At 49.1% G+C, this 10,719-nt stretch overlaps 2 protein-coding genes across 2 annotated transcripts in view; both read left to right on the top strand.

Moving 5' to 3' along the window:
• The window catches only part of LOC122157913 (inositol 1,4,5-trisphosphate receptor-interacting protein-like 1), a 1,802-nt gene extending 608 nt beyond the window's left edge, over positions 1-1,194 (top strand). The window contains exon 3 of the mRNA XM_042814133.1: positions 13-1,194. Within this exon, the coding sequence (XP_042670067.1) occupies positions 13-1,194 (1,182 nt within the window). The remainder of the gene's footprint in view (positions 1-12) is intronic.
• The window catches only part of MDGA2 (MAM domain containing glycosylphosphatidylinositol anchor 2), a 309,178-nt gene that overhangs the window by 171,662 nt on the left and 126,797 nt on the right, over positions 1-10,719 (top strand). The window contains exon 7 of the mRNA XM_042813625.1: positions 5,278-5,547. Coding sequence (XP_042669559.1) covers positions 5,278-5,547 — 270 coding nt within the window. The remainder of the gene's footprint in view (positions 1-5,277; positions 5,548-10,719) is intronic.

Raw genomic sequence — 10,719 nt, 5'->3', positions numbered from 1 at the left:
CAGGAGGAAAAGGTGGAACAGGAGGAACAGGAACAACAGGACGAGGTAGACTTCTACAGAATACCCTGGACCAGATTTATTGCAGAGCGTGCTCTTCTAAAGGCACAAGGAAGGCCGTCCAGATGCCAGCTGGTGGAGGAGCTGATGAGCGACTTCCTGCTGGCCTGCAGATTTGTCTGGTCAAACAGTTTCTTTCCAACCATGCGGTCTGCCATCGGGGTGGGCAGCGCCTTTGAAGGCTGGAGTCCCCGGGAGGAGGACACTGTGTACCGCCTGCTCGTGCCTGTGGAGGCCCCCCGCGGGCACCTCTTCCACCTGGAGCTGTTGGATGAAGAGGAAGAGCTGGCAAAGTACCCCCGCGTCCGCGTGGTACTGATGTGCATGTGCGAGAGGGAGCAGCAGCTGGGGGACGTGCTGTGCTTCCTCCACCACCCTATGGAAAACCTGATGCAAAATCAGGAGCCCAGCCTCCTACAGACCCTCTGCACTGACGTCTACCTGGATGTGGAGAAAATGGTCACCTGGTTCAGGGTACAGCTGGCAACAATCTGGAACACCACCCTTCAGGCAGACGCCTACAACCTAAAGGTGCTGCCCTCCAGACGCTCCTGTAAGCTCCAGCTGACAAACACCTCCAGCGGGGAAAAAATCCTGGTTGAGCTGCTGTTCGGGGTGCAGCAAGGCAACTCGGACATCTACCTGAGCAGCCAGACCACAGAGGGCAGCTTTACGCCCAGCACCGTATGGTCGCATAGCTCTGCTGTGGCGGAAAAGAAGTACTTCCAGTACTTGCTCAAGAAGGCTGGAGAGAACAGCGTCATCCAGAGGTGCCTGAGGTTCTTATCCCACACCCTGGTGGGCATGGGCTTTTCCAACTATATCCTCAAGACCCTCGTCTTCCACCTCGTGAACATCGTCCCTTTGGGGAACTGGCAAAGGAGGAATTTCCTCAGTCGGCTGGAGAATATCCTGCAGTACCTGCTATTCTGCCTGAAGTACAAACGCCTGGTCCACTTCTTCATTGGCAATAAGATGATGCCCGACGAGGTTATCCTGCCGCACAGCTTCCGGACAGCCACCCCGCTCAACCTCTTACAGCACCTGGAGGACGACCCGGACGCCGAGTCCAGGGCACTGCGTGACTTCAGGGTGCTGAGAGATCGCTTCTTCAGACTGCTGCTGTTTGGACGCTGAGAGAGTTCTTTGTCTGAACTCTTCTCTCTTTTTGGCTCTAAGCTCACATGCTGTGAGCAATAAGACTCTGGCCTGTCTAGGAGGCCAGAGGTGGGTGTTGCCATGTGGCAGTCAGCACCAGTTTGTGGACAGTTTACATTTGAAAGGATTTCTTTGGAGAGAGTTTCCTGGTGGAAGATCTGGCCTGTGACCAAATGACTCCAGCTTGGTTCAGGAGATCTGGGGATAGTACCACTGTATCCTGTGAAGGCAAGATGCAAGTGGGCACTTCCCTGCTCCCTCTTACCTGCTGGCAAGGCCCGGAAGATGGGAACAAAAGGAATTCTTGCTATGGTCCACAAAACAAGAAGCTGTCATTCCAACAACAGCTGACTCAACCTCTCTGGACTTGACTTCTAAGTTTGTACTGTCATCGGAAAAAGTCGTTGCTGTGGTCGTCGTCATCATCCGAACAACAACCTCCGACGGCCCATCGCTACTGAGGATCAACATCTGAGCTACGAGTTACGCTGGAGACCCAGTGGTGACTCACTGTCTCTTGCTATCTACAGAGACTCCTTGCTTTTATTTCCAATCTCTTTTCCATCACCCGACCTACCTTTCCATCTCCCTAGGCAACTAGGATTTGCAATAAACTGGTCGGGCCAACATTTGACCTGTTGTGTCTTAATTTTGCCGTCGTGTGCACAGATATCAAAAGAACCTCCTAAATCTCCCTCCTATAAATTGGAGCAAGACAGCCTTCGTGTGCAGAGCTCTGCTTGCCGGGAGCACCGCACACGGCAGCCGTTCCCTGCTACCACACCGTGAGGAGCCGGACCCCGTGCAGCTGAAGAGGTGTCTGCACAGAGCTTCTAACAGAGACTCCTGTTACAGCTGGGCAGGGACCGCCCGGCCTCTCCGAGAGCCGCGTCCCTTTTGTTCCGGGAGCTTTGGCCTCTGCACAAAAGCCAAGAAATGCCTTGCTCAACTCAGAGCTGTGTTTGAGTGTGACCTGTGCAAGGAGGGACTGCAGCGTCAGCTGCACAGTGCCGTGGTGAGACGGCTTCAGAATACTGCCATGACGGGAGAGTCCACCGTCCCCTGGGGCAGTGAGATCTGTGCTCGGTCACCCTCAATTTCAGAGGATGCTCTGTGATGTTCAACCAGCCTCGTGTGTCCTTTTAGGAAGGCCGAATGCCATCTTATTTTACCAGAACCTCTATCAGCTGGGGCAGGCATGTAAGTTCAGAGGAAAATCACAGAATTAATCAGAAAAAAAGCTTTCATGCTTGGTTCCTCCCTTCCCACTCTTGGGAATTGAAGCCCTTGACGCCTTCCTTGCCCTGGCAGTTATGCTGACCGTTACAACGGCCCTCCCGGCCCCGCACTCTGCCTCAGCGCTGCCTCTCCTCAGAGGGGAGGGGAGGGCACCTGGGGCCTCCTCTCCCTCCTGCCTTTGGACTCGGCAGTTTTGGCCGCAGTTTGGCCTGTCAGGGAAAGGGCCAGCAGCCAGCGCAGGGAGACGGGGAGCCAGAAAGCTTAGGATCCCAGAATCACTCAGGATGCAAAGAGAATTGCGATCCCCGCGCGCAACCGCTCCCCACCATGCCCACTGCCCACCTCCCTCAGTGCCACATCTCCAAGGCTCTGCAACACCTCCAGGCAGGTGACCCCACCGCTCCTGGGCAGCTGTGCCTGTGCTAACTGCTCCTTCTGACGAGGTCTTTCCTAACATCGACCCTGAAGTTCCCCTGGCCCTACTCAGGGACACCCCTCTCATCCTGTGGCTGTTACCCAGGAGCAGACGCCGATCCCTCCCTCGCCCCCAGCTCCTGTCAGGGAGCTGTAGAGAGCAGCGAGGGCTCCCCTGAGCCTCCTCTTCTCCACGCTGACCCACCCAGCTCCCTCAGCCATGTGCTCCAGAGCCCTCCCAGCTCCATTCCCCTCTCTGCACACGTTCCCGGGCCTCAATGTCCAGCTGGCGGTGAGGGGCCAGCACTGAACGCAGCGCTCGAGGTGCAGCCTCACAGTTCTGAGTGCAGAGGGACGTTGCCCTTCTGCTGCTGACCGCACTGCTGCTGACACAAGCCGGGAATGCCGCTGACTTTCCTGGCCACCTGAGCACACTGTTGGCTCGTGTTCAGCGGCTGTTGCCCACCACCCCCCCAGGACTTTTTTCCTCAATGCAGCTCCCAGCCACTCGGCCCCCAATCTGTGGTACGTCTTGGGGTTGGTGTGAGCAAAGCGCACGACCCGACCCTTTATTCTGCTGGATTATTGGAAGCTCTGCTTTTGTACCAGACTGTTCTTCTTGCTCTTTTGGAACATGTGGCAGTCCCTAAAAAGGAACCAGCACGATGATAGCAGCAGTGAGGAGGACAGCTCTAGCAGCAAGGAGGAGGAGGTAAGGGGCAAGCATGAGGAAGAGAACAGGAGGAACTTGTAGAACAGGTGGAACAGGACGAACAGGAGAACAAAAACTGTCACCTTCCATCTTGTGGAAGACCTGGTCAGGGAGGTGATTGTTCCCCTCTTGTGAAGCCCCATCTGCAGCACTGCATCCAGGCCTGGTGCCAGCAGTACAGGAAGGATGTGGAGCTCCTGGAGCGCGTCCAGAGGAGGGCACTGAGATGGTCAGAGGGCTGGAGCACCTCTGCTACGAGGAAAGGTTGAGGGAACTGGGCTTATTTAGTTTGGACAAAAGAAGGCTCCGGGGAGACCTCATGGTGGCCTTATGTCACGGGATTATTATTAATAAAAGTCCGTGAGGGGGCACAGGACCAGGAAAGAAGAGGGAAAAAAAAAAAGGTACCGGTTTGCTGATACCCGGCCGGCCCCGGGCCACGTGCGCTGCGGGAGAGGGGAAAGGGCAGAGAGCTGGCCGATCGTTAACAAAGAGAAAACACAACGGCAACGATCTGAGATGGAAGGGTAGTGTACTGAATTTAACTAAATCAAACAAAACGAGAGAGACAAGAGTATAAAAAAAATGAGAGTCAGACCGCGATAGTGCGAGGGAAAGCACGCGGCGAGCTGAGACGGCTGAGCCGGGCAGCACGGAGAGAGGCAGCCGCTCCGGGTCCTGTCCGCAGCTCCAGCCTCTGCCGGCGAGGTCCTCCGGGGATGCCGCCCCCTCCCCTCCCATCAGGTTACTCAAAGAGTCCACAACAGTAAAGGGAACCAGAACATTAACTCGTTAACTCCCGCTGGTCCACATGATGTTCTGATGTGGAAGACTGACAACAAAAAATCATGGAAGTGCAACACTTGCCAGTATTTCAATGGAACATATAGACAGGAGGGGGAACGGCTGTTTATGAGGGTGGATAGTGATAGGACAGGGGGGAACTGAGACAGGGAAGGTTTAGGTTGGATGTTAGGAGGACATTTTTCACCAGAGGGTGGTGAGTCAGTGGAACAGGTTGCCCAAGGAGGCTGTGGATGCTCCATCCCTGGATGGGGATTCAAGGCCAGGCTGGATGTGGCTCTGGGCAACCTGGGCTGCTGGTTGGCGACCTGCACATGGCAGGGGGTTGGAACTGGATGAGTATTGTGCTCCTTTGCAATCCAGGTCATTCTATGATTCTTTGATTCTATGATGTTGTCCCCACAGAGGTGGCTCATCCTGACTCAGCAGACACAGCTCAAACTAGAGATTCCTCTGTTTTCAGCCAAGTCCCAGGATGTTCATCAGGAGGTGGGAGGATTAAGAGGGCTGGTTTTCAGCAGGGAGGATCTCACTGGAAGAGAGCAACACGTTTTCTGTGCCAAAAGAAATTCTTCCTAATGCTTTTCTTCCAAGGCTGAAAATCCTGTGTGCTGGCACATGTCCCATACAACATGCATTCCTTCCCAAGCACAGTCACAGGGTTGTTCTTAACAAAAAGCCCCACCTGCGGTTTGACAGTCAGGGAAGGGAGATGCCTACACAGCGGGGAGCAGGGCAGGGTGAGGAGCATAGGCACAGAAGCAGGAAGATGGGGAACCAGCCCTCCCACAGGGTTTGCTAAGAGGTCAGTGGATCTGACTGTGCTTGGCAGGACTGAGTGACAGCACAGACATCGCTCCGCTACACCTTCCTCTTCCCCTTGTGTCTTGCAGCATCCCCTTCTATTAAACTCCTGGTGGATGACCCGATAGTGGTGAACCCTGGAGAAGCAGTCACCCTGGTCTGTGTGACGACAGGAGGGGAGCCAGCCCCCAGCCTGACGTGGGTGAGGTCTGCCGGCGGCCTGCCTGAGAAGACAGTCCTCAATGGCGGAACACTGACCATACCCGCCATCGCGTCAGAGGATGCTGGCACCTACAGCTGCGTCGCCAATAACAACGTTGGAAATCCTGCAAAAAAATCCACCAACATCATCGTCAGAGGTAAGCTGAGCTGGGAAACCAACAACCTTTACTTTGGACTTTAAATTGAACCATAATCTGGCAGGACAGCTGTGTGTCCTACCTTTCTAAACACATTTCTGGTCATTTCTAATGATGCGTGAGATTAATTGGTGCTGACTTAAGATAGCCAGTGGCTCTTGTGGTAGGTCCAAAGCCCGTAGTTGGACCAAGGGTGCAGCGGAGCCCCTTTGCACCACGAAGATGCAGCAGTTCTCCCACTCAAACCAGAGATGAACGCTTGCCAAAGGCCACAATGCGCATTGCGTGTGATGGGAAGACTTGGCCATCCTCTGCACACCCCCTTTCAGCAGTGCCTTCCAGGCAAGAGCCACGGCAGAGTATCTCTCCTAGTAGCCATGAGATCCAGGAGGTGTCATTTCCTACTTCACCCTTTTCTTCCTCCTCATCAGCTGAGTGTGATACAGAAATGAAGGCTGTTGTGCACACTGTGAGTCTGCTGCCGTCAGAGACTGCTCCCTGGGTAGGAGCTTTAGATTAGTATCTATGCTTTAATTATGCAAAATAGTAGGATAAATGTCTGTCTTAGATAAAAGGAGAGTGGAGTGCTTGCAGAGCAATTACTGTGAGGTGGAAAGAAACTCTCCCCACTTGTTTATTGCTTTCTGGATAACCCCAGGGATGTGGCCAGTTGGTTTGAAGGAAGAGTTCACTTGGCTGGTGGGCATCACCTGAGTGGATTAATGTACCTGAAGCGAGCAGTTCATCTGAAACTAATTTTCTATAATCTATGAATGCTACTGAAACACGTTATGGGAACGTTAAATAATGCCATGTGATTAATCATACTTAGGAGAAACTGCTATATAAGGAGCCAGTGGTGTGAGTATTTTATGAGAGCCATAACCCCTGTTCTCTTCGTGTTGCCCAACATATTACACTCTTCAGCAGGATGGTGAATTGGAAGCTATTTCTGTTCAGGGGGTCAGGGAGAGAGCGTCGCATCAGCCTCGGTCTGCAGGAGTTTATCAGGAGAAGTCCACAGATTTATTTGTAATACGGTATTTCCATTTGAAGTTTTTGACATTTGGCTTAGGGGGTTTGTTGTCAAGAGGCCAAAGCAGTGTTGTTTCAAGAACGCAGCATCGACATTAATTTGCTGTGATTTACAACGGTGATGAGGTTGGGAAGGGAAGGTGGGAGTGAAGCACTCGCTCGGAATAAGCAAAGGGAGAGGAAAGGCTTTGTGTGAAAAGAAATCTGAGCATTTTAATTGACCCAGCAGACAGCACCGGGGAGCCCAGAGGAGAAACCAAGTCCCTAGCTCCCTGCAGATACAAATTTCATGAGTCATAGCATAATAATGATATGCCCTCACATTTTTATTTATAGAAGCCCATGGCTATGAGATGCCTAGGAGCTGCAAAACGTTGAACAAAATATCATTAAAACATTTGAGGAAGTTTTTTTTCTTCTTCTCTGCTGTACGGATGTTAAATCTGAGAAGGAAGCAGCACAAGGAACACTCCCCCATCCAGTCCTGCAGTGCAGCATCCCAGAACACTGCTGCTAGGATTTTCCCATTCGCTTTTATTTCTGATTAAGGAAAGGACTGTCTTTAAAAAAAAACCTCTTTTTTATTCTGGTCTTATGTGTATTAAAAGGAACATTGAGAAAAGTAGCAAAATACGAGAGGAATTTGTATCCAAGGCTGGATTTTGTTCCTCAGCACTTTCCCTGCAGCTCATTGCTGCGCTCTCTTTCATCTCTTTTTTTTGTTGTTGTTTATCAGAATTTTCACACCGCAGCTGAGGAGAAAGGAGTATTAACTTGACATGGCAACTGAGCCTTGCAGGAGAAGCATTTGATAATTGGAGTTTGCAGCTTCTCTCAGGTTGGACTGCTGAGCCCAGGAATAGACAGTAATCCCCCAATCTTACGTAGATAGAAATGTAAAGATGTAAAAAGTGCCATCAGGGCTTGGATTAAATTTGTTCCTGTTAAAATTCACTAACTTTCGCCATGCTTTTATCTGAACATTTCTTTTTTGTGTGTGTGCTTCATCCCATTGATGCCAGCTTATCTTCAGGAAGCTTTTGGCATTTTCCTGTCTTTGTAACTGCCCAAACTCATAAATGCCCATCACACCTTTCTTTGAATCCATTGTGAATGATGCCACATGACTGCCACACAATTAAAAAAAAAGCAACCTAAAATCAGAGAGAGTCTTTCAAAAAGAAAGAATAAGTACCTGAATGTCCAGGGTGTAAGTAATTGGCTCCTGGGACTGCCATGAGGTGCACAAGCAGCAGAGGGGTAGCAGATGCCACTAATGATTTTGGTGCACTGCTTTCTGTCAGCTCCCAGGACGGACCTGCAGCCTTCCAATGTTCATGTGCATTTAGGTGTGTTCTGTTTTTTTGCTAGCACTCATTTTCCTGCCCTCCCAATGTGCATGGCATGGAAGATTTTTCTAAACTGGATGGACCAAAGCTGGCATTGCAACAAAGAACCCATTTAGTCATAACCATCTTTGGGTGTTGTTTTTTCTCTCTTTTGCCCTGTATGCTTTAAGCAGGAGATAAGTAAAAGATTCAGAGAGCAATGCTTTTCCAGCTGGCACAGATGCCTCTATAACAAGGCCACGTGCCATTTAACTGGTGGAGCCACCATTTAGTGGGAAATGCAGTGAAATGCAGCTTTTGTGAAGAACATCATTATCAGTTCAGCTCTACCCAAAATTATTGCAAAATGCTTCACTGCACCAAAGGAATTGTCATCTGTCAAGGTGTCTGGGATGAAGCAGAGATAGAGGGAGTGCTATCTCATTTCAGCAGAGCTGGCTGCTCACCAATTCTAATTATGAAAGTTTCTTTTTGAGTATTTTCTTTAGATTAGTGAGTTCTTTAAATGATTGCAAGGCTGCCAGTGTTTGAGTGCTATTGGGTGTTCTCATCAGTGGCATCTCCACTTCCTGCTCTCAGGCTGATGAGCAGAGTAGCTTCCCTTAATGTATTTCTAGACAAAGCCATTCGAAAGCAGAGGAAGCTCTAAGGGAATCTTGATTCCTCTCATTTGATTAAGACTTGAAGTTTTTCTCCTTCTCTTTTTAAAAAAATAAAAAGCCTCAGGTAGCAAATCACATGCCACCCCTTCTGGACAAACAGAGCTCCCATCGACCTTCCAGTCTGATGTACAGATCTGTTGCTCCTCCTGCTTGGGTGATGTTCTGTTCTTCTGACTTTTCCCATCTAATGCTATTTTTCTGACGTAGGAGAAGTCATTCATGATGAAGGCCAGGGAGATGGAAGTCTAATGTACTTCTTTCAGAGCACTTTCCAACCCTAAATACCCATGTTGGATCACTTTCATCATGAATTTGTCACGATGTACCTTTGTTGGTTGCAATTCGAAGTAAATTCTAAAAAGAAGACGGTTAGTCTTCTTAATGCACGTTTTTTAAGTCAGCCATTGGTGTTTCACCACCCTTGGACCAGCACACATGGTGACATGGCTACTTCCTGATGTCCCTCACGTGCACGGCGCTGCAGAAAGGCTTCACCTTATTGTCAGGAGCTCAGCAGTTCAAGGCCTTGTTTCTGATATGGCCCCACACTCAGTTCCTCCCCTGCTCAGGCATGGGATCTTGGACATCTGGCTTCTCCTGTGTCCCAGGAAGCATTTCTGGCCTGAGAGTTTCTTGGACTTTGCTCTTGGAGGTATTTCACTCCTTAAGATCCTTCCATGTTTGTCTGGAGAAGGTACCACAAGGTATTAGAGTAGTGAAAAAGTAATATTGACCTTGTCAACTTCAAGATACTGCATAGGAACCTCATCGTCACAGTGCCATTCTGTCTTTGGGTGACAACTGGGTGACAGTTTGGGTGTCAAAAGAGAAAAGGATCAAAGTAGTTATATGGTGTATAACCTGGTGTGGGGAACCTGCTTTGGCAGGGGGGTTGGACTCGATGATCTCTGGAGGTCCCTTCCAACCCCTACAATTCTGTGATTCTGTGATATGCCTGTGCCTTCTAGAAAATCAAGACGTCTTCATCATGACACAAACTGGTACTCAAATTATGAGAACATGGAAATAAAAATATTCCAAAAATGCAGTGAAGAAGAAAATGACAAAAGAATCTCTCTGTAGATACCAGGATGTCACTGAAGAAGAAGGGATTTGGTAACAAGGGGTGTAGAATGGCTCTTCCATCCAATAAGAGAGCAGAACTGCTGGGTCACATCTTAAAAAAACATCTGTGCATCACAATGGGAAAGTGGTAGAGCAACATCAAACACGTAGCAATGATATTGTTGGGAAGGATGTCAACATACACGAGCTCAATTTTTTTGCCTCTTCAGCAAGTTCTCTCTTTAAATTCTTTAAACAGATTCCATTGTCTCTTTCATTGCAACTGCAGCATTATTTTAGTGCCAGTTGACTCTGAGTCTGTGACTTTTCCTTTCTTTGAAGTGGAAGCATAATGTCTAGAGTTAATTTTTCAAAGGGGTGGGATTCCCTGCCAGTTTAAATATAAAATAATAATTTTAAATAACCTGTGCTCTACATTAGCACAAAAGCTTTTGCTGAACAAAAAGCACTCTGGAGAAATGCAATTTAAGGCAGAGATTGCTGGAAGTACCTATCCCATTATGCCTTTAAAAACTATACATGAACTGTGTAATAGTGATTGCTAAAACGAAAGTGGAAAGAAAAAAAAAAAGACCAAGATTGAGAAATAAATTATATTTCTGTTACTTTTGTGTTAGATTAAAAATAAAAATAAAAAAAATATTGAAATCTGGTATTTCTGATGTGCACTCTTGCACTCCTGGCTTCCCTCCTGCTTGCCCACTGTGGCTCTATTTATCCTTATAGCTTCTTTGGAATTTCCCTTGTTGGTTTAGAGTGACTGCATGACCTCAAGTCTACAATGATGTCTCTGTGTACATCAGCATCTTTGCTGTCAGTCCTGAGAGACCCTCCAGTGTTGTTAATAATGGAAATGTGAGTAGGGCTGGTGGCCAAGTGCCAGAATAGAGCTGTGGCTCACAGATAGGTGCAAGAGGTGAGATTTGGCTTCTGGGAGTGCATTGGAGAGTCAGTGCCCATGGCAGCTGTTGGGTGCTGGCCAGCAGAGGAGTGCTGTGTCTATTTGGTGTGCTTGATCCTTAGCTGGTATTGATAGGGGA

Source organism: Centrocercus urophasianus, unplaced genomic scaffold (assembly GCF_019232065.1).
Source record: "Centrocercus urophasianus isolate 14NV4802_14NV808 unplaced genomic scaffold, USGS_Curo_1.0 seq_14, whole genome shotgun sequence".
NCBI classification, from domain to species: domain Eukaryota; kingdom Metazoa; phylum Chordata; class Aves; order Galliformes; family Phasianidae; genus Centrocercus; species Centrocercus urophasianus.
Note: the sequence above shows the minus strand (reverse complement) of the source record. Positions and strands in the feature narration are given on the sequence as shown.